This window comes from Trachurus japonicus, chromosome 9 (assembly GCF_045865225.1).
Source record: "Trachurus japonicus isolate A0001 chromosome 9, Traja_1.0".
Taxonomy (NCBI): Eukaryota; Metazoa; Chordata; class Actinopteri; order Carangiformes; family Carangidae; genus Trachurus; species Trachurus japonicus.
Window position 1 is genome coordinate 38,991,814 of NC_140915.1, and position 23,889 is coordinate 39,015,702.

The window sequence follows — 23,889 nt, forward strand, 5'->3', positions numbered from 1 at the left end:
GGGTAATAGTGTATTTACAGCTGGTTTATTAACATGTGTGTTGGACGCTCTCATTTACCATGTTTATGCTTTAGACAAATACATCCACTAAACAGTGGTGCATACGTTAGGTCATAATCAAAACAAAACAACACAAAGCCTTGACACAGACATGAACATGTGACTACTCATCATTGTGTCTTTATATTTAAAGCCAACTTGCACTTTATGCATTCTTCATCCAAACAACAAAGGTGTGCAGCAGCACCTGCCTGACTGGCAGCTCCCCAGTTCCACACATCCCGCAGGAAAAACAGGAGACGAATCCGCTTAATAATCTACATTTCCACAGTGGGAACTGCTGGAAGGCACAAACAGCCCCGAGCATACTGGGAGGGATAAATAGAATTACTCTGAACAGCACAAAGCTCTAAAAATATGAACCACTGGTCTGTCTGTCTGTCTGTCTGTCTGTCTGTCTGTCTGTCTGTCTGTCTGTCTGTCTGTCTGTCTGTCTGTGTGTGTGTGTGTGTGTGTGTGTGTGTGTGTGTGTGTGTTGGAAAATAAAACCACTCGGTTTCTTCCACGTCACCCGTTTCCCCTGCAGAAAACAGAGCTCTCTGTGGTTTTACAGGGACGGCACACACTCCAATGGCAAACTCTTAAAACACATGGGCTAAGAAAAGGGGCCTCTATTTAAAGACCCCCAATTATATTTAATTGTAGAAAAACACAGCCAATTCCAGCCACACGGGCCGAGGCTGTAAGCTGAGCTCGCATTGTGACTGGTCTGTTTTCACTGGGGCCATGCAGAGCAACGGCAATGGAAACCTAAAGCCTGAGACAGAGAGAGGGAGGACAGGAAGACAAACAGCCAGCATGTAGATAGTGAATGAAGGAGAGAAAAAATTAAATTGAGTGAAGGAGGGTGGATAATGAGTGAGAGAGGGAAGGAGCAGGAAAAAAGAAGAGGCTCCCTCCATTCTGTCCTCCTTCTCTTGTGGTGCAGGGTTATTTTTAGCTACGATGGGGAGCAACACGATGCTGTAAAGACAATCATTTCTGCTGAGGCACAGTCATCGCTCACCACGACATCTCTGTCACAGTAAAGGAAACACACACACACACACACACACACACACACACACACACACACACACTTACACTTGCATGCACCCTACAGTACAACAAGCATGGGTTTTTGAAGGCCGGTATCTCTGTCGATACCTGAATTGAAGCTGTCAGTCAGTACCATGCTCTCACAAAGCCTCACAGACCTTCACAAAACAACATCTATATAGAGATTATTTATTTTCCCTCTCTACCACGTGAGTTTACCTGAAAAGTCTCAGGTGGTGCACTGTACTGTACTGTACTGTACTGTACTGCGTACTGTATTTTACTTCACAGAGGTCAAGTGTATCACGTTGAAGTGGTTCTCGTCTTTCACATGCAGTGAAAACAAAGGCCCCTTCCCAGATGGCAACATGTGCATACCAGCCTAAATGTGTCAGGTCAAACCAATCGTGTTGGGGATTAGATGCCGAGTACTTGGAAAGACACACACACATATACATGCACCTACAGTATATTCCCCTGCTGACATTTACCGGGTCAAAGAGAAGAAACCCTATCACAGTGTCTGAATCAATAGTTTGTCTTTGAAGAATTAAAACACATTTCATTCCCTCTTATCTCCCAGATGCTTTCCATGGAGATTCCCTCCACTTTCTTTGTCTCCTTCAATGTTTACATTTTTTTTTTTTTTTAATGTTTGTTTTTATGCTGTTTTATGCTGTTCTGTTTACATGTTTTGTCTTTATGTAAAGCACATTGAGTTGCCTTGGTATGAAATGCACTATATAAATAAAGATGCCTTGCTTTGCCTTCAATATCAACTGTCTGTGCTCCAAACTGTGGTTAAACTGTGATCCTTGTGACCATTTATTGGAGGAAAAATGGCTTTCTGTCAAAAGAATTAACTCATTACCATGTGTTACTCTGTTACTGTAACAATGGGATGCCTGTGGTACAAACAAGTGAGTAAAAAGCCTTATCTCTGATATAAATAACACTGGTGTGAAAAAGTCCTTCTTATTATGAGTATGACTCATAGCGCTGCATTACCATGCAGTGTATAGGATTATGGCAACCAACTTAGTATATTCCTGGATGGAATTTAGAAGTGATGTGAAATCTGCAGCCAAAGACAGGAAAAAATTAAGCTATCAGCTTAAACTGCACTTCTATTAGCACTTTTATACTCACACTATGTGTGAACGTGTTTGGAGACTTATTAGACAGACAACACACTGGGCTACAACGGTGCTATGCAGGTGGTTTTTGTTACCTGAGCAGGGAAGCTCTTTGATTTAAAGCAAGCAATGGAATACATCCACAGCACTGACTTCAGATAACTTCACCCACACAACAGTTGTCATAATGTAGTTTGGTGGAAAATTTTATGAGACTTCATGTTTTAAAATAAATCACACATAAATTTAAATAGGTGATGCTGCACAGTGGTGCAGAGGTAAACACTGTTCCCTCACTGCTAGGAGCTTCTGTTTGAAACACTGCAGCCTGTCTGTATGAGTTCATGCTCTGTGGGGTCTCTGTTTTCCTCCACAGTCTCACACCACAGCAGATCTGGTGACTGTAAACATTGACAATAGGCGTGAATATGAGCATGAATGTTCTTCTGTCTCCATGTGACAACCCTCCATCCTAGTCTTTGTTTCCTGATATGCTCTTTCTACTGATATAGGTGCAAAAATGCACAAAAATCATCTGTGATTTTATGATAGTTGGATAAATAATTAACCTCTGATAATGGTTTGTGTTTTCATCATGTCTCACTGCTTCATCCTCATCACATGGTTTTCTGTGTAATGTTTGATGACTACTTTATTCTTACCGGTGATGAGCTCTCGGACCTCCATGTCATTGGTCTTCCTCAGCAGGCGGACGAGGGCTGGGATGCCGTCACAGTTCTTGATGGCCACCTTGTTGTCATTGTCCTTGCCGTAGGAGATGTTGCGCAGGGCGCCACAAGCTTTGCGGTGGACCTCAGACTTGGGGTGGTCCAGAAGCCCCGCCAGAACGGGAATCCCCTTCAGCTGGCGCACATCCTTCTTGATCTTGTCGTTTTCGTAACACAGGTGCTGCAGGTAGGCGGCGGCATTGGACTTGACCGGGTCGATGGGGTGGCCGAGCATGGCGATGACCTCGGGGAGGTCGGGGTCACGCCAGCGCGGGTCCTTGCGGATGCTGTCGATGGAGGGCGAGCGCCGGCCGCCCATGCGGTCCAGACTGGCCATGCTGCCCCTCTCCGGCTGGGCCAGAGGAGCTGAGTACATGCCGTGGATGTACGGGTGGCGCTCGTCGATCAGCTCCGCCTCGATGGGGTCGTCCGGGTAACCTCTGGAAGACAAGAGAAGAGAGGACGATGAGGACGAGGGAGATGGACGAGGTAAATGGAGGGTGACTCAGACAGATTTGTCTGAGAGAAGAATTAGTTTGCCGCGGGAAAGACTTTGCGGGAAGCCAAGCGAGGTGAGAGCCACTGACTAATGAGGGGAAAAAGGGAAAGCAGGGGATGGGGTGAGAGAGAGGTGATGGAAGGAAGGAGAAAAAAAAGGAAAGAGTGCAGGACAGTGAAGGGGAGATGCTGATCCGTGTTTGGGATCTGTTATTAGCAGCTAAGTCAGAAGGACTGTGGTGGCACGGTGAGCACCTTTCTCCTTATTATTCCACCCTGGTGGCAGCAACAAACATGTCAGACTTCATCAAACATAAAGTTGCAGCGCGTGATAGAGAGAGACAGGAAAAGAATGCACAAAGAAAAACTAGACAGTTCACAAAGACACAGAGACAAAGGCAACTGCAAAGAAAAAGCTTTGAAGGAGAAGTCTTATGAAGTTTTTTTCAGGAAGCCACCTTAGAGAGAGGATGTGGTGACTTCTCCCTGGGGGAACAGAGAAAAGAACTGTGCTGCCCCCCCCAGGGAGCGCTACGAGCCCCCACCATGCCCCAGGGCTCTGCCTTTGCTCACATCGCCTGCTCACTAGCATGCGGTTGCTAAAATGTTAACGACCATCTCAGCGGGATGTTTCTGCTAGCATTAGACTCACTGGCGCTGGCTCTATTGGGCCGGGGAAACGAACGGTATTGAGTTCTTGTCAAAAATAAGTGTTGTGTGCCGTGGAAGATGGGAGTTGCTTCTGAGGGTCTCTGGAGAGTTTCCCTCATTGAACCTCTATTTCCCTCAGCCTCTCTATGTGAATCTATGAGCCACACTCTGTTCTCTAGTGTTCTCGAGGGAAACCTCATCCATTCTCCATCACAGCATACTGTACTGTACTGTAGGCCTTCAATTCCAATGACGGATCATTTGTTGCTGGAGAGCGGGATACTTATTTTACTTAAGGCTCTTTAATGACAAGAACGACTTCTCACAAAGATGGAGTCACACTTGACTCAAAAAAAAAAAAAGTTGCACAGAATATTTTTGAAACTTCACAAAAATTCCTGTTTTTGAACGCACACCACTGAGTTGTTTAGAGAGAGAATGTTTGGCAGGAAAAGTTATGACACGGGGAGAGGAATTTAATTAGGGTTGTGTAGTTATGCACAGCCTTTATCACCCCTCCCACCCACCCCGCAGCTTGAGACTTGTTTACCCTCGTTACATAATCCAGCTGGTCTCTTCTCACCATCTTTGATGTATGGCGGTTGGTGGTGCAACAGAATGGTGGCCAATGCTGTTGGTTGGCAGGGAATTCCAAACCGAGCTCTAATTTTAATGAGTTTTATGTTAATTATGTGGGGGGTTTTTTTTACAGTTCTTCCCAGGCATGCTGGGGAAATTGATACGAGATGAACCAGGAGAAGAAAAAAAACAACTCCTGACCGAGCAGTGTAACGAGATTCTAAATCCCCTATTCACACTGGTGGAAGGAGGATTGATGGAGAGTGAGGCACCTCTGCAGTCGAGCGCGGCCCTGCCTCGAAATGTCGAAAGCAGCGGGGGAACCGAGTTCAAAGAACCGCGTTTGCCCAATGGCCGTGGCAAACTTTGCAGGCCGAGCTTCGGGTGTCACTGGCACATGTCAGGAGCAGCTGTAACTGGAGGTCTTCAGAGACAGGTGCTCTTCCAAGACTGAAAAACAAAACGCTAACCTAAACTGAAGTGGATCTGGATTATCTCTGTTGTTTATTTCTCTTTTTTTTTTTTTTTTTTTTACAGCTTTGTGGAACACGATGAACAACCACAAACCCCTATATGCAGCAGGCCTGTGACCACATAGGCAAGGAGGGACCGACGAGCAGCCTGATTACAGCACATCATTTGGAGAACGACTGCTGCTCTGAGGTTTGGCAAAAAAACACTAAACTGTATGACAGGCTGTGTGGAAAAAAGAGGGAAATCTGCGAGGACGTGCGCATGTGTGCACGTGCTGGTGGTTACTAAAAGCTTCCTCGCAAACACAGAGATCTAAATACACACTCTCAGTGGCCCGTCATCCGGCTTTCAACTGCCTGTGGGACACTGGACATGACGAGGCAAAGAGAGGCGGGGACGGGCCGTCCTAAAGAAAGGGCAGCACACAACCTCAGCATCCCTCTCATTATCTGTCACGCTGCGTTTGTCGCACACTTTGTCTCGCATACACACACTTTAACACACAGATGAGATGTACAGTTGTGTAGATGGTGGCTCATTTAGATCTGGGCCGATGCGGCGGGGCTTTTGGCAAAGCAGGCGTCGTGAGGCTGAGTGATGGGAATGTCAGGATTTGCATTTAAATTGGCGCCATTGTGTGTACAGGGAGGGGTGTATTCATAGGATGTGAAAGGGCTCTCCACTGCCAGGCGCGATGCTCTGAGCATGATTACAGCGGATCACTCTCCTCATGTTAATCGAGCCGCTGGATATCCGGGCTATTCCTGTGTATCTGTGTGTTTGTCAATGGATGCACCGGTAGTTTTTTTGTTTTTTTTCTTCGAAGACATAAAGGAACAAGATAAAAGATAAGCAGATACAGTAGACATGACAGATTCATAAACAATCTGGACGTTGTCACTCTCTCAATAGTCTTCCTCTCCTTCATCTCCTGTCACTTACTTTCATCAGCCATCAATCACAGCCGTGCCTGACCCCTCGTCTTTGGCACGCCCATAAAAGGAGATAAACTGAAAAAGGATTAGAGACTCCGAGGAAGATGTTTGCATCTCATATGTACACATTACATCTCTGCGGCGTTTATGAGCTCTTCACCGACTGTCCCTGCCGAGCACGCTGCTCATTTTGAGTTATGGGCAATAATTATTTTATGATGCACAAGAGTCTTTGTGGGACAGAGAACAAAGAAGAAGGAGAAGAAAAAAGACAGCAAAGCTGGAGTGTTTATGTCTCACCACTTCCTAATTTCTCAGGCTGTTTTGACGGCATTATTCACTGCCAGCTCTGCTTGTTTTCATTCAATTAAAGGAGAGTGACATCGCTCAGAAGTTTCTTCTATAATTTAGAGGATGCTTCTGAGAAACCTCAAACATAACAGATGGGGAGTATCATATTAAACACAGTATTTGGCTTTCAGTGAAATCCTCTTGGCAGGATGGAGGAGGGCTGAGCTGGCCAGTATCAGATCACTTCCATAGGCTGCTCCCAACAGACACCACTGGATTAGAAGGGCCCGCCCCACCCCCCTCAATCAAGCACCGAATGAATGTGTCTTTGTGTGTGTGTGTAATTAAATGTCAAACCGTGTGTGTGTGTGTGTGTGTGTGTGTGATGGCGGTGACTCCTGGATGCAGGTGGGCAGGTGAAGCAGAGCAGGTCGCCCAAGGAGAGATGAACCATTAGAGATTGGCTTAAAGACGCCCCTGTAGTCTGGCAGGGTTCAAAAGCAGCTATTAATCACGATGGCATGAGGACACACACACACACACACACACACACACATACAGGACGCCGCTCATGGACACACACACACACACAAAGGATTGGGATGGGGGAGTGAGATGCACTCACATCCAGACAGTGGGAGGGAGAGAGAGAGAGATGAGTAGTTTATCTGCAGAAGCTGAGCTCCGATAGTGAAATACTATAAAGCTTTATTGATGCATGGCTGTTCTAGGCAAAGTTTTTAAGTGCTTCAAAATCAAGAAAAATCACAACTGAATACTGACTAAACTCTGTAAACAGAGAGACCAACAGAAAAAGTAAAAGCTGTCCAGACATGCAGATAAAAAAAAGTCCCAATTAAAATAAAATATGGAGGGTTAGCAGAGCAGCCGGCATCAGAGAAACTGGCATTTCACTGCAATTTAAAGCCCCTACAAGGAACTTTCAGTTTGTGTTGATTGTGGCGGTCCCTGTGGCCAAAAGCTGCAGCGTTTTGTCAGAATGAAGACTGCATTTCCCATGAGCTCTAGCGCGTATTGTCGTAAAAACGCTCATCTGGCTCTCGCGTCAGGGCTCCAGACTAACTTTTTTTGCAAGCAGTTTTAGGCAAATTACTTTGTAAATGTATTTAAAATACTTCAAACAGCCTCTAGCAGGATGGAGGAGAACCGAGTCTCAGTCTGTGGCGCACCAGGACCGCTGAGGTCAGTGAGACCGAGCCTCCCCGGCTGCCTCGGATGTCTCAGATGCAGAGGAGCTTAACTCATTGTGGGGCTTGCAGCTGAGGCAGACAGGTAGTCTGCAGGACTCTCCTGCCGCAAGAAGTTGTGCACCGTTTGTGTAGTGACAGTGTTATACGCATTTTCAGTGAAAAGAGAAGAAAAAAAAAACATTGTCCCAACTGTGCCCCGGGGGGTTTTTAAAGGGATACTCCAACATTTTTTTTTGTGTCTCACTCCCGAGTCCATGACAAGCAGATAGACACCATCCTTTCGACTGTGCGTGCAGTAACAAGGGAGATAGAGCCGTATCGCCGTAATTAGCTTAGCTCAAACGCTGGAAGTGTATCGTTAGCCTGCCTCCTACCTGAGCCGAAATCAGCAGTCAGAAGCTGATTTCATTTTAGCTCTTAGCTCTGTAAATATATCACTTTATCAATATTTCAAACATGTTTAGGTGAGAAAGTAGCCGTTTAGATCAGCAGTGTGTCGTTAATTTGTCTAAATACCAGCTGTTTATAATTTTGTTCTGACAAATAAGGCGCTACTCAAGCTAGCCGTTGTGACCAATGCACTTCCAGTTACTTTCACAAAATAAAACACCCATTGCCCTTTACATACAGAAAACCATGACGATAGAATTTGTGCTTTTACTTTGAAACAGGAAGCTAACCTACCCTCGATGTAGCTAGCTTGAACCAAAATAAAGCGTCTTTGCTTGAACCCTCCGTTTTGACCGATCTCGTCCTGTTACCGGATTTGACCGCTCAAGATGCCTTAGAGTTTCTCTGATGACTTTAGGTGGAGGCAGGCTAACACTACCTATGCACTTCCAGCGTTTGAGCTAAGCTAATTACGGACGATATGGGCTCTCCCTTGTTACTGCAGGCACAGTCGAAAGGATGGTGTTTATCTGCTTGTCATGGACTCGGGAGTGAGGCAAGACACAAAAAAAAAATGTTGGCGTATCCCTTTAATTATCATCCTAAATACATATTTTACGTCCCCGGGAGGACTTGAGGTCTTGAGCCCTGCCACACATGCCGTCTCCGGTCTGAGTGCCGCAAATCGTTTCGTCCACCCACTCCCTCCTGGTTTCATCATTTAGAAATAATAGATATAATAGTATAATTATAAATAATATATAAAAGAGTATCTTCACACCGATTGGCTCATTTGCTGTTGCAGGCCACACAGAGACATCAGCAGAAACCAGAGACTTTTGCATATCCAGTTAAAAGTTCCTTGTAGGGGCTTTAATCTATAATTCTTTGTCTCCATCAAGCCTTTCTAATTTCACACATGACAGTCTACCCACCACAAAAAAAACAAAAAAAAAACCTCTGGTGTACACTACAAACAACCAATTATTCTCCCACATCATCAAAGAAAACTTTGAGTAACTGTGAGGAGACACATAGTAAATGCATGCGTGGCAGAGTTGAACAAAGCTTTTTGGATTCAAGGTTTCAGTCGTAAAGTTTGTTCAACTGGCTGTTGTCTGAAGAGAAACAGCGACATATGCATCCAGATTTATAACCTCCTATAACTGTAAATATGAACACTGTGTGTAGGCCACTTTCATCAGCTGGTGCAGTGAGCCCTGACAGGAGGATTCCTCTCATTTGCTGCCCATTTGTACATTGCAGCTATATTAACATTGAAATCCAAGAGTGAGACATTCTCGCACAACCCAGCGAACCTCAGCGTCAGCGTTCCCATCCATACGCCGACACTCGACGGATTCCGCGGCCGTGACAAAACGAGCGCTCACTCGGTGCCAATGCGTGAAGCAGTTATGGCGATAAACATCTTCATTTTGGTCGCCGCGTAATTGAGAGCTTGCAATGCAATGATAAACTGCAAATAAACCACTTGAATTCCAAGATTCATTACGACACTTTGGAGCCGCCGCTTCCCCCTCTTGGAAGAATAGTGATGGCGGTGCGAGCACACGGGAAGGAGAAGGGAAGAAAAGGCCTGTAGTTGTAGTACACCGGTGTTGTGATGTAAGCTGATAGGGCGAGTGGATGAAAGAAGACAGAAGGAAATATTTGTGAATTATTTTCTCCTGCAATTAGTCAGGCAGCAGTCAGTCAAGAGAGGCTTCAAAATGTGTGTGTGTGTGTGTGTTTGGGAAGTGAGCGTTTCGCGTGAGAGACTGTCACCGCGCGCATGTGTGTGTCCGTCTGTGTGTGTGTTTCTGAAGGGGGGGTGGGTGTATGCGGCTGTTAGGGCTGTGTTGTGACACATGTAAGGCAAGCTACAAATTGCCTGTCACAGCAAGTGCCTCTCACTAGGCGGATGGGGGAGTGACTCATTTTCTGAAGATGTGGATTCTTATTGACTGTTTGTGTGTGCGTGAAAGAGATACTGTGTGTCTAAGTGTCAGAGAAAAGTCAAAAGTGTGTAAAGACACACAGTCTGATTAGGCATCTGCTCTTTCGTGTCTCATACGCAGCGTTGGAGGGGTCTTGAAATCCAGCTTGTTGCTTATGCATGAGCGCATGTCTGCATGTGTGCGTGTGTGTGTGAGATGAGCTTAATTAAGAGGGAAAAGCGAAACTCGCACGCTATCACGCTGGCAGCAAACCTGGATTCTGCATCACCTTTGATCGTGACAAAAAAAATACACACACAGACTATAAGAGACAGACTTTTTTTCCAGTCTTCCAGTCTGGACCTCCTCAGCTCGGTATCTGAGATCTGGCTCACGGCCCAAACTTGTAAAAACCCTCAGATTGGTGGAAAATTGTAGAGTTTGAAAATATCCATCTGCTTCATATCACTCCTCAAAAATAAGTCTTTAAAACACACTTCCCATCAACTCAATGTCAAAAATCCTGTTTCAATCCACTCGGGGGGTGGACGTCTTTTTTCCATCCTCCCCTTTGGGTGGCAATGAGCTGATTGGGAGCTAAGAGGGGACGAGTGAGGGAGGTTATTGTTGAAGCTAACCGGCTTTTCTTCTGCCTGCTGGAGGCAGAGGTCAAACTCCTCTCCACAAAGGTTCCATAAAAAGGATCGCGGCTCTGAGCGATAACTGACAACAGCGTCCTGTCCTCTGCTGCTCTCCCTCCATCCCGTTCATCCCCCCGACCCCCTCTCGTCACATCCCAGAGCATTCCTGCCTCTTTACCTCTGACACAAACACATGTTCGCTGTCCATTTGCGGACAAATGGCAATCAAAGGCTTGTTTTTTTTTGTTTTTTTGCCTCGCTTCCTTTCTCAAGCATGTTGCTGAAGGAGAAGAGACATCTGTTTACTGGAGAACAGTGTAATGTAGTCTTTTTCATGGCAAGAACAAGACAAGTATTCTTTATTCTCTCTTATCTAAACGAGCCCCATCTCCTCCTGTCGAGGCATAGTCTGTGCTCATGCAAATGAACAAGAACACGCTGTCCGATGTGAAAAGAAAAACATGTATACTGGATGAACTTCAGCACCTTCAAAAAGGATTTGGGAAAACGAGTCGCTCCCTCATCCGCAAAGCATTATCTACTGCAAGCTGAATCCTTCAGCCTGAACGCAACCGACAGGTGTTTACGTATTAATATCAGGTACTGATGTAGACAAACAACTAATATACAGACTTATCTGTGTAACGTATAGGGCTGCCCCCGACCAAAGATTTTCTTGGTCGACCAATAGTCGTCATTTAGGGGCGATTAGTTGACTAATGGGACTTTGGGATGGGGACGGGGCTCACAGCATCACCCGCTAATCAACAGCAGTGATACGTGCTTTCACATCGGAGTCTCCAAACCAGAAACGTCTGTAACAAGATCAGAAAAAGTTGCTTTTGACCAAAAAAAAAGGACCTGCCGTGCTGTGTAAAAAAACAAAAAACTGACAGCGAGTGAGTGTCACAACTTCTTGTTTCTGGCCCTTCAAATTAAAAGCCCTACAGACTTTCATATACAGTTCAGTCATACTGATTTTAACTTAAGTTTGACAAGACACGGCTCTAAATGTTTGGGTTTTTTTCCCTGCGACCAATCGACCAATGAAATTTTGGTCGACTGATGCCTGGTCGACTATTTGGGGGTAGCCCTAGTAACGTATTTGCTTTGAGCTAGATAAACAGATCTGCACAGAAAGCAAAAACCTCTAATCTTGGGTTTCTCCTCACCTGACTCTGGGTCCATCTCTCAGAGGTTCCCGGTGGGTGCGGCCCCGGTTGGCCCCCTGCAGGGTGCGTCGGTTGGCGGTGGAGTAATCGGGCTCCAGCTCATACGGCTCCTCCTCCTCGGGACCCAGGCTGCGGCGGTCGTCCTCCAGGCCGTACGGCTCGGCCTGGAAGCGCTCGGGCTGCGAGCGGTTCAGATCCACGGTGCTGGTCCCCATGGGAACCTGGGGCTGGGCCACGTGGCCGTAGTCGTCCTTGCGAATGGGAAGCGTGTAGCTGTTCTCTGGCCGGTAGCTGTTGGGCATGTAGGGGTAGCGCGGCGGCCGGAAGTTGACGCCACGCGACAGGCTGCCGTAGTTGTCCGTCAGGTCGGCGTAGCCGTCGTGCAGGCCGTAGTGGCGGACGTACTGGCTCTCGGGCGTCTCGCCGTACGAGTCGTTGTAGGAGTTGTTGTAGGAGCGCGTCAGGGTGGAAGTCGCTTGTGGAGTGATGAAGCGGTCGCCTCCGTTCTTCAGGTAGCGCCTGTCGATGGAGTCGGTGTAGCTGCCCAGCGGGGACGAGCCCTCAGGCAGGGGCAATCCATCGGGGCCGAGGGGCACCTGGCGCACCGTCCGCGTGGTCACCGTCTTCACCATCTTGGTTACCTGCAGAGGAGAACAGGTACATACAGACAGCTTGGCTTGACAAAGTGACATTAAAGGAAGGGAACAGTGTTAGACAGAGCACAGCACAAAGGAAAAAGAAAAATAAACAGGGGAAATAAATGACTGATTAATTCTTGTCCAGATTAATGTTTGTATTTCAAACCTAATGCAGAGAAACACTCCTCGGTTATGTTAGTTCAATATTACTTCATTTTAGCTTCATTTCCTGGTGACAACTGTGCACTGTAATACCTTAAAATGATGAGTTCCTGTAGAGTCGAAGTGTGTACAAGTGTTTTTGGCCATTTTATATCTTCACTTGATAAAAAAGTAGAGACAGGAAGGAAAGTCAGGGGGAGAGTGGGGGAGTACGTGCAACAAATTGTCTGGAGTCAAACCAGGACGCACTTTCTCAGACCAAGTAGCACATGTGGTATGAGCATTAAGGCTCACATACCGTAGGTTGATTGGGACTCATTTCATCATCCTAACATTTTAATTCTAGCTACACTGAGAGGAACTTCTCCTGCATTGTAGGTGGACATTGCCTGACCATTGTCCAACTATATTATAAGACCAGTTTCACACGTGTAACTGGGTTTCACACGTGTAACTGGAAATAAAACTCCCCACATGTTGTAATCTGCTGACAAACAACTTGTAAACCAGAGTGTAACTGTTCCACAGTGAGTGAGTCTCCTGGATTGTGCTGTAACTGAGCCATCTTGAAGTGTTACAGCTCCACTGGACCTTGAATCCTGTCTGTCCCTGAAGGGAGCGTGATAGGGCAGCACCACGCTCTGTGGCAGGTGGGCTGTGATAACCAAACCTGGGTGCATCTGTCTCTCATGCTCCCTCCATCCTATAGCTAAGTAACTCCACTGGCTGTGCTGACACTCAGGCTGTCTCGACTGGAGAATTGCAGACAGCAGCTCCCCTCCCTCCCTCGGCTTTTCCGCCCATACAGAAACCAATTTGCTGCCCAGTGAATTCTGCTGTGGCCGATAATTGGCTATTTTGTCCGCGGCTATAAATTCATCTTCAAAATTAATGAGGTTGATGAAAATTAATCGGCGTCTGCAGGGGGACAGGTCTGATGCACTTCGTGTTGTGCCTGACAAGGTGCTGCAGAGAGGTTCATTCCCCCTTGACAAGCACACATCGACAGAATTACACGGGAACAGGAACGAGGGGAAAAGAAGCAGCTATGCTCATTCCTATTTATGATGGGTTTAATTCTTGACACCAGTCCTCTTAATTGTAATACGCTTCTTTTATTTTCTCATCTAAGCCATCATTTTTATTTTAATATGGAAGGAGTAAAGACATGTAACGATATCATGAGACCACAACGAACCATTAACCCTCAGTAGGGAGCAAGGGGCCCAGAGCAAACGCACAAACCACATATCTGTTGTGTTGTTAACACGGCATCCTCATTAACTTGGTTGAAACTAATAGAAATTTACACCGACCTTGTTTCTTGATTACTCCCTTACTGTGAGCTTCATAACAAAGCCTATTTCAGGAGTGCCAAGGTTCATTTCCATGTTTCGAGTAATTACTGAGTAATTTACGTTGGATTCTGATGCTGTTTTGCCTCGGCTCTGCACTGTTGAAAATAAAGAGCTCGTTTTGTTTGATTCACATTAGCTGAAGCCCATGTATAGTCCTCTTGAGTCACAGTGGTAGCTACACCGAGGCAGAACCTCAACATGTCTGTTCTGATGCTTATATCATGGGAACTCTGGGGGCCGACAGGGACCAGGGCTGAACGTAAGACCCTGTATGAATTATAGCACTACACTGACATACTGTAATAAATATCATTAATTAATGAAATAACATCTTCACTTATGTGTTTTTGTATTTATGTTTGAGTTCCCCAAGCAGCACAGCTCTGTGAGCGAGGCTCAGCCCCCCCGCAGAGAGAATAACACCAGGATGCTTCTGTTCATATCTGGATATTCTATCGCCTGTTATATACAGTATCATCATATTTTATTCTGTTCTGTTCTGGCTGTCAGCGCGGAGAGGAGAGCATGGAGAATGCAACAGCTTCCCAGCCTTGACATGCCCAGCTGCCTTGTACTAACACAGCTTTTTAGGTGATTTGCAAGGGCTGCAAAGGGAACCATCACACAGGTTTCAAACACTCTTTGATGTATGCTCAAGTTCACAAGGCGTTAAACCGTCACGCAAGGGGAAGCAAGAGGAGGCGAGGGACCTGCGTTTCAGAGGAGCCTCTGAAATATGCTGAAGCGGGGTAAACAGAGCTAAAAGAGAATTGCTAAACTTGTGGAGAGAGCGAGTGTGTGACTATGTGTACATGTAGAAATACTCGCAGGAATTCAACATGTAGGAATATTATATCGATAGATGCGTGTTTGTTTTTGCACAAACATGGAGAGTCGTTATTGTACTCGACAGCGTTTAGAAAAAAGCCACAGGTATTTAGACACAAGAGTCACCCGATTACCAAGCTTTTAAAAAGTGGAGGGGAAGGCAGCAGGCGTCAAACTGTCCACTTTATGGAACTGTTAAAGGTTTCACAACCTCTGCGGCATTCAATTTATTGAGAGCTTAAATGGACATGGTGGCCGGAGGTTAGTGGCAGAGGATGAGGTGGTAATTCAGTTTTTTTTAAAACACCCTGTTATTGTGAACCCTGCGATTCACTTCCCAGCAAATGACGGAAGTAGAAATTGTTAGTTTCAGTGAAGTCAAAGTGGATGAACGTGGGCTTCTTTAAAAAAACATCATGTTAAAGGGGAAATGCAGGCGGGGGGGGGGGAAGCACAGCAAAGACCACACAGGCGTCGACGTCCTTTACTGGGTCTGTCTCGGACGCGGTGGGAGCCGACATGGAGACCGGGGTGGGGGTCTGGGTGGCAGGCCTGGACTCCACTAACAAGTTGTCAGTCAGCAGCACTGGGTGGTAGGTGCGGCGGGTAATGGTTTTGACCACTTTGGTGACCTGGAGTTGGAGGGATGGGTGGGTAGAGCTCTCAGAAAACCGCTTTAGATTACACACTGCATGGAAGTACTGGATATGAATATCATCTGTAATGTTGCAGCCCCGTAGAGGCTTTAGAGTAACGACACAGCCCTGCTGCTCAGTGGAGCTACTCTGTGCAATCTGAGAGAGAGGTTAGAGTGTTCTTGCTGTGCTCCAGAAACTATTTTTAAAATCAGCCTGCAAAAATGTGCTTGTTGAGACTGGAGCCTGTCTGAAATAAATATAAAGTAATACACTCTGAGCCAAAAGTTTATGTTCCTTCTCCTTTTTCCGTTCAACAGTGACACTTCATTTCGCACAACAGTTGTATCCGATGGAGCTACCATTTGGCATTTTCCTCGGAGAAGTTAATAACTAACTCCTGCCCACTGTAGCCCGGCTCTCCCGGTGGGTGCCGGGGTAGTGAGAGTGCTTTTTATTTGTTTGTGTGGTCTGCCTGGACTCTCATTAGCTCACATCCAGAGGAAGGAGGAGGAATGCTGCTTTTATTGGCCGGACTGAGCTCTTCCTCCGACGCTGCCGCTGTTCCATTCAGTGTGTCTGCCAGGAGGAAAAGAGGGCTGGATGATTGCCAAAGGGGGAAGCACGGCACGCTGGGACAGGAGGACGGCCGTGGATCTAATTGAGCACGTACATGTGCTCGGGACTCATGCACACACTGTGAACTGGTCTGGGCCAATTCCCTGTGAGGTGCATTGATTGAAAACGTGAATAGAAGCAGCAGTTAAGCTAATGAAAGTTCATTCATGCTATGGTTGTTTTCAAACTGTGCATAAAAAAACAAAACTCAAACTTTGATTGAGTTCATCAGCTCAAACTTACCTTGACCTCCTGCTCCAATCATACTACTGAGTCCAGTCTGTCACATACTGTACAGTCACTGTGTTTTGGTGCCAGTTGTTCTCTTCCTACTATCTTAACTAACTAAATCAGCTCCAAACATGTTTACCACCAAGAAAAAAAAAGAAAAAAAACTTTTTTTGCCTGCAAATCTGGGAAGATGGAAGAAGCTTGTTGTTTCATCTTCCAGCAGTCGGATGGGGGATAACCATCAAGGGGGAAAGGAGTGCGTTAGCATTAGATAGTATGGCAAGACTTTGGTTCAAAAGAACAGATAAGCACATAAATAAAACTGTGAGTTACTGCGAAACAACGAGAGAGACAGAAAAAGGAGAGAGGGGGAAAAAAACAACACATGAAAGTGAGAAAAAGGGAAAGTGAAGAAGACGTGTGGAAGGGGGCATCGTTCTGTAAATTCTCAGCTGGGTCTGGATCCATTTCCCGCCTCAGAGACGTCGGCTACCACCAAGTTCACCCTGAACATTAATCTGCTTTTCTCCCCAAAGTGGCTTCCCTCCTCCCAGCAGGGCGGCCGTCCTTCCTCTCTCCCAGCCCTTGATTAGTACAATGTTTTAGTGTAATATTTTACTGTGTTTATGTGAGTTACTCCAAAGACGCTCTGTGTGTGTGAACGCATAAAATCTTTTTGAGTGTGTGTGGCCAATCCCCTTGCAGTAAACAGGCTGGAGGGCAATGGGTCCTCCCTGATGAGGGATTAGACCAGGCTCTTTAATTACAGTCTCACAGTCCCTGGAGTTGGAGGCTCGGAGCTCCAGCAGCACTCTCTACTCCAGCAGCCCGCCGCCGCCGCCGCACTATAGCTACAGAAGATGAATCCCCATACATACTTTAGGTTACGTTTGAGTGCATGTCTCTAAACGCAGAGGCTAAGGGAAAGAGCTGTCAACGCCACACTATACTTCTAAGATGGGGTGGATTTGCTGGATTTTTCCAAACAGATTTTGGAGGGAATTCTTCTCTAAGTGACTGAATGTGTCGCTGCACATGTTTTAAGACGACAGTGATTTTTGCTATTGTTAAAAACTATCAACTAAAACTTGTTCAAAGTATAGTGTATCGTCATGATTTAATTGTTAAATCATACTACAATTAAAGACACTTTATCTCATATCAGAAACCTCCTGTGGGGATGTGCAGAGCGGTGCTACAGTATGTTGTTGTAGAGGAGGAATGTTGAAAGATTAAATTTCCAGGAGAGAGACAGAGAGAAAAAGACCATGCAGAAGATTTTTTTTTAAAAAGGAGAGGATGAGTCTCATCCCAGGAGGTGGAAGCAGCAAGCGGTGACTTTAAATACTTTTAAGTACAGACTGAGCATTATTGGGGCTTGTGATGAAGCAGACTGTGTTGCACACTGCTGCTGTGGCCTCTATGGGCGCACGTGTACAATGGTGGCATGTTGGGAGAAGCTATAGTGGTATAAAAGTCCACTCACCTTCACGTTAGTTGATAAATCCTTATAGAAAAACAACAGAACATAATAGAGGACGAATCAACAAAGGGGTTTTTAAGAAAAAAAGAAAGAAAAACCTTAGAAAAACACCAGGGGAGCTGTCTCATACTAACACAACAATCAAATAAATAAAACCATGAGAGGGATATGAAACCACTTTGGGCTGTAGGATTATGGGATTTAGAGTTCTTAAGGATGGCAGCCTGGGAGTGCTGGTGTGGTACTGTGCAGTCTGGAAGCAGTGACCTATAAGCATCATTCAAAGCAATACTGAAATGGATCAAAGGGACTTCTGCAGCAAAGAGCTCACTGGGATGTTTGTGCCACGACAATGCAATTACAGGTAGAATATCAGGTAGGACAACAAATGGAGCGTCGGCTTTAACTGCAGCTCAGGGATTTAAACTGTCTGACACCGGTACAATAATAAACAATACTTGTGTTTATGTGTTGACTTTTCTGCTGTTTGTTTACCACCTCTCTTACCTTGGTTTCTGTGCGCCGTGTGGTGCCGTCATCGGAGGTGACCACCGAGACGTGGGAGGTGGGGGTGCCAGGGTCCTCCTCTATGGTGACCGTCTCCTCCACCACCTCCTGGGGCTCCTGCATCATGGCCAGGGATGTGGCGTTGCTGGGACTCTGCTCCTGCACGGACCAGAGGAGGAGAGGAAAGACGGTTACACAAACACAATTTACTCATTTACTTTCAGTCGTAGGAATAAACAGCACAACAGGTGATCTTATACTAGATGGGTCAAACTTTAATTGGGCAACTGCAGCGACAAATGATATCAGAGTCCGGCAGAGAAACATAGAGCTTGAGTGAGAACTTTGCAAAATAAGGGTATTAAATATAATGCACCCCATAATTTGCAATGAGACACTTGAGAATCAGCTTGAGGGATGGAACATGTGAATAATAATGTGTGGAAAATAACTGCATTAAAATACAGTGACTGAGACAAGGAGATGAATGCAAGTGTTGCTAATATAAAAATAGGCATGAGAATCTGGTGGCAAAAATAATAAGGACTCTAATATAACATGACAAGTCATTCAAAAACAACTGAGAGTATTTATTCATTCATCACTATTATTTCTACTATATCATTTACTATTATGCACAATAACACCTAGTCAAATGGTCAAAACTGTTGTTGAACCACTGTATCCTGCCATGTATCAGCTGGTTCCAGCTCCTCATGCTTCTCTGTTTTCACATACACAGTCACTGTGTCAGACAACAGAACAGGTCTGACACGGTGACTGACACATGGCTCATTAAGACTCCACACTGCTGCTGCTAAAGTTCAGACAAAATCACCACAACACATTTAAAGACAAAGACCGTGGCGTGGCCCGTGACATCAGCTATATTTACTGTAAAATGATCTCTGAGAGAAAGTCAGCAACTTCTTATTTAGTCCCCATGCAGCGCCGCCTCTGATAACAAACTGCTGCTCCGCCTCTCTGCCGCTCACAGGGAGCCACGCCAAGACCTTAGTCCAAAAAAGTCACAAGGTGCTCTTTTGAAAAAAAAAAAAGTGTCTAAATCTAGTGACAAATGTGCTTAGTTGGCAACACGGCAGGCTGTAAACGAGCCCCTAATAGAAGCTGTTTGTGCCAATACATTTTGAAAGGGCAACAGCCAATAGGGAAACTCCAGCACTTCGACACAGTCAGTCAGTCAGTCAGTCAGTCAGTCAGTCAGAGACAACTGCATCTGTAGTTGGAGCTCTGCTGTTGCACATTTGCCACAGATATACAATCAATCCAAGCGGATATCTTATACTGGACTGGTTTGATGTGCACTGTTGAAAAGACACTCACATGCCCATCAGCATCCAGAGGCTGTGTTCAGACTCTAAATACCAGCAATTCTGATTAACATTAATGTTACTGAAATAATTCATATGACAAAATCCACACATGGAATATACACTAATGGTTCTGTCATTCTGTCATTCTGTTCTGTCATTATATGGTGTTTGATAACATGAATGTGACTGAATGGATGAGATGATATATGGATGAGAATATACTATTTTATTTATTTATTGTATTTACTTGTTATTTGTTTTTTGCCCTTTCCTTACTACTGAGCCCAGTACGTGAGTGCACTGAATTCTGTTGTATCTACTGTGCAATGACAATAAATCTCTATTCTATTCCCTGTTCTTATTAAACTGTTAACTGTTAAAAGAGCAGAACTTGTTAAGGAAGAGAAAAATAATGCTTATGGTTAAAGGAACCTGGTTCTCCAGAGTAAAAGTGGATCACAATGCAAACCGTCCCCCCACAGGCTTACTTCCTTCCGCCTTGCCTCACAACATGGCCAGGTTCCACAGAGCAAGGCTTAAAGGCAGCATAAAAAAAACTGCATCTGTAAGCACACACATCCTAGACAGCACCTATACAGTACACAAGAATGAAGCTATAAATACAGTACACACATTTTTTGTTTTCTACCCCTGACAGTCGGTGATTTATTTGGCCTCAGTATTATATCCAAACACTGCAATGCAGGGTAGCAAGCAACTCTTCACCTCTTGAGACTTTAAATTGAGTTAAAGCTTCTTTCAAGGCAAACCAGAAGCCTGGAGGACTGTTTTTGATTCATATTTCATTGGGAGACCATGAATTTGAAGCAAACGTGTCCATGGGCTGAGGATGAAAGTGAGCGGAGTCCCCCCCCCCGTCCTCCACCTGACACTGCACGACGGCATGAGAGAAATGTGTTTCTCGTTGCACTTCCTGCCCGATGTGAAACGATACGAAGCCAGTGGTTGGCGGTGCAGCGCCCCGGCTCGGCCCACCGCTGTGCATGAGTGTGACAAAATTACAGCTGTGGTGGTGATGGAGAGAGGGGGAGGAAGGCATATGAGGCAATCACTGATAACCAAAAGAGTATGGAGCCAAGCAAGAGAGAGGAAATGGAAGGTAATGGAGAGGGCGGAGAGGAAAACAGCAGGAACAGAACGGTGTGGCGCAAATGGGGAAAAAAGAGAAACAGGGAGTACCACACCATGAGTAAGACTGTACTTTCTTTTTTAACAAGGTGTTTGATGTCTTTTTTGTGCACTTCCTTTTTTTCACTTCCCTGTGGGAACAATTCATGTTTTAAATGCAAATTTTTGCCTTTAACTTTTTGACCCCTTTTAACCTAAATCCAAAAATATAAGGGGGTGCTATGAAAAGCATTACTTTAATCTTTAACCCTTATTCACCTCTTAATTGTAGCTATTTACAAGTTCACCTCGCTTAAATGTAAGGTGGACTTGATCCACACAGGCTATTTTTATCCAACCAATTTGCAGCACCAAGAGGGAAAGTTTCTGTTTCAGTCTCCTCTCAGTGTTTTTTTTTTTTAAACACTACAAGCGACGCCTAATGGAGGAAGAGTTGCTTGTTTTCTTCACATCTTTGAAGACACTAAGAAGTGAACAGTTCTCCATTGATTGGCCAGCTCCTCTCAGGCTTCAAAGCTCCTTACAGTCCTCATTGATCTCCAGTCCTTCTTGCTGATCAGTCAAAAGTTTGCACTTTTTATGCTGAGGATATTTCCTCCTAATCCCACAACTCTCCAGCCGCTCTGTGTTCCTGCTGGGAAAAAGACCTGGGCTCTTGTTTTAGAGTGTATGTGTGAGCCTCGTCTCCTTCAGCTCCACGAAGAGAGTGAAAACATTCTCTATTTACCTGCTGCACTCCATCCACTAACTTAAAGCCAATTAGCACTCTGAACCGAGCTGAGGTAGGTCATTACACTTGGAGAAAGTCCCATTATTGGGGTTAATGACTGGAAAGGCTATCTGCTGTATAGAAAGAGGGACATCTATTTACACCCAACTGTTGCTGAGCTCAGGAAAAGACATTCTTTACCACTGACCTCAGGCTAAACAACCCCACTCTGCAGCACAAGGCCGTATACAGGTATTCAGAAAAGGTTGGCGCTGATTATTTGCCTCCAATTAACAACCATGTCTTATTTCTGATGTGAGTTGTCCAGTCCACCTTGTTTTTAAGAGTTTCCAAGTGTGTACAGTCCCCATTTAAGATGTAAGGCTTCAATATTAAGTGTGAAAATGAGTTCATCGAACACACGAGGTCTCTCAGAAGGTTTATGGTCATTCCATGTCTCCTGTCACTCACTGCCACTTCTTAACTTGCTCTATTTTGTTTTTATAGCACACTCCACCACATGCAGCCTTGCTCCAGCCCATCCCACTGCTATAAGTTTTTTTTAGCACTTGCTAGGCATGTGTGTGTATGATTTATCTTCTTCTCCAGCACCTCTCTGGCTCCCTGCCAATGAAATCTGGACAAATTAACTGCATTCCTATGACTGTTTCCTTCCTTTGAAGTCTCTCTGGGTGGAGAGAGAGGTGACACCATCATCAAAACAGCAATATGGAATAACAACAGCACCATCCTACACTTAGCTTAACATAGCGCTTGGCAAAGCGTTGGACAGGGAGGTGGGAGGGATCCTCAAGAGGCTCGCTGACAAACTGGCGTCTTGATCCAAACTTAATGCGGTGTCTCTCGTTCACTTCCCGCTGCTCTCTCCCTCTCGTCTCTGCGTACACTAAGTGGGAGTGTGGAGTTTGAACTTGACGTTCCAGCCCCTAAATAAATGATTAAAAGCCGTCTGGCCGTGAGCTAGCACGGCTGTTTGCCGGTCCTGGGGGAATATGAAGCTGATTCAGAGTCGAGGAGACTCAGGAAAGCGTATCCTTTAGTCAAGGGCGGGAGAAGTGGAGCACAGTTGCGTTATTGGCCCATCTCAAAGAGATGAATGATAAAGTGGCAGAAGGGTACAGGAGAGAATGTGATAAGGAGGGGAAGGAAGTTTGCACATGCAGATTATGTAGTAATGGTTTGTGTTAGCCAGTGGAACAGTACAGTAGTAACCTCTGAGTTGGATAAAGGAGCAGAATTCTCCAATCGACTGGATCAGAAACACAAGGAAAATGTCTCTCAGTCAAAAACAACTCACGGATACATTGAACAGAGCACTTCGGGGAACCTGTTCCCTGGAACAACTGTGGATGTATTCAACAGAATGCCATGAAAATGTGACAATATGTGTCAGCAGGACTCTGGAAAAATGGATAAAAAGGAGCAGAACACATTAAGAAACCTGGTAAAGAATCAAAATGACATTTGTCTTACTGCCTCGCTTAAAAAGCCTCACCAAGAACTGGACCCAACTTCTGTCGAGGGCTTGTGAGAGCTGTGCCTGTTAAATCTCTGCTGTTCGTCCAGTGGTAGCACACAGAGGCTGGGATGTCAAACAGACAGGGATTTGGCTCTGGAGGAGGCCTGAGGATTTGTACAGCCTGCACTTTCTTCAGTGTGTGCTGCCGTTGGCTCTGACTGACAGTATACAGAGGAGAGGTGGTGGATAATGAAACCTCATCTTGCTGATCAGTGCCTTGACACAGGCTGACTCCTGAATGGATTGTGCTTGGAGAGTGCTTGTACATGCACTACACAAAGGAGAGAAAATTTCAGATCTCTTGTTTGCAACATTACATTGAAGGCAGGAAAGCACAGAGTCTATATGAATGAAGAGACGAAAGAACTCCAGCTCCTAGCAATGTCCCACCAATCAATGCCTCCCAAAAGCAATGCCCTTGACAGAGCCCTTAAGCAATCTCCTGAGGATTATATTTCATTACAATAGATCATGAGGGGACACGCGGCTCCTTAAGAGTGACTAATCTCAACTGTAATGGATCGCTCTGGTCTGAAAAGAAAAGGGGGAGTAAGTGGAATACAAAAGCAGGAGATGAAGTGATACAGCAGTGTCAATTAGCATCAGGCCTGCTATCTCCCATCAATCTGCACCCATTCATCATCTGTGTTCAATAAGCTGAGCAGTGTTGTCTGAGAATGGAGAGATAGAGTAAAATGATGGGAAGAGGGGGAGGGTGCACACTGATAAGGGGCTTTCCTTCCCCTGGGACAGAATCACAACAAGAAAACTTCAGCTGGAGTTAAGAGAATGAGTCATCGCTGCAGTAGCTGTCCAAGTTGTGTGGTACAAACAGCAGGCATTTCATTCATATTGTAGCTAGTATGAATGCTAGTTTTGACTTCTGCTGATTGAATTTTCTTTATATGAGTACTTATTAATCTTTGATCTCAAGACCCAATTACTCATTTTCTGTC

The 23,889-nt window shown here is 45.4% G+C and overlaps 1 protein-coding gene across 39 annotated transcripts in view; it reads right to left on the reverse strand.

The window, feature by feature from the left end:
• Positions 1 to 23,889, reverse strand: part of arvcfb (ARVCF delta catenin family member b) — a 225,394-nt gene that overhangs the window by 64,004 nt on the left and 137,501 nt on the right. For 18 of the 39 annotated variants that reach the window (XM_085787839.1, XM_085787837.1, XM_085787834.1 and 15 more), the window contains 3 exons: positions 18,202 to 18,360; positions 11,742 to 12,382; positions 2,897 to 3,402 (listed from right to left, as the gene is read on the reverse strand). In XM_085787839.1, coding sequence (XP_085643965.1) covers positions 2,897 to 3,402; positions 11,742 to 12,382; positions 18,202 to 18,327 — 1,273 coding nt within the window. In that variant the 5' untranslated portion in view covers positions 18,328 to 18,360. Of the gene's footprint in view, positions 1 to 2,896; positions 3,403 to 11,741; positions 12,383 to 15,215; positions 15,360 to 17,697; positions 17,719 to 18,201; positions 18,361 to 23,889 lie in introns of all 39 variants that reach the window. The other 21 variants (XM_085787821.1, XM_085787812.1, XM_085787805.1 and 18 more) reach the window with 3 other exon arrangements.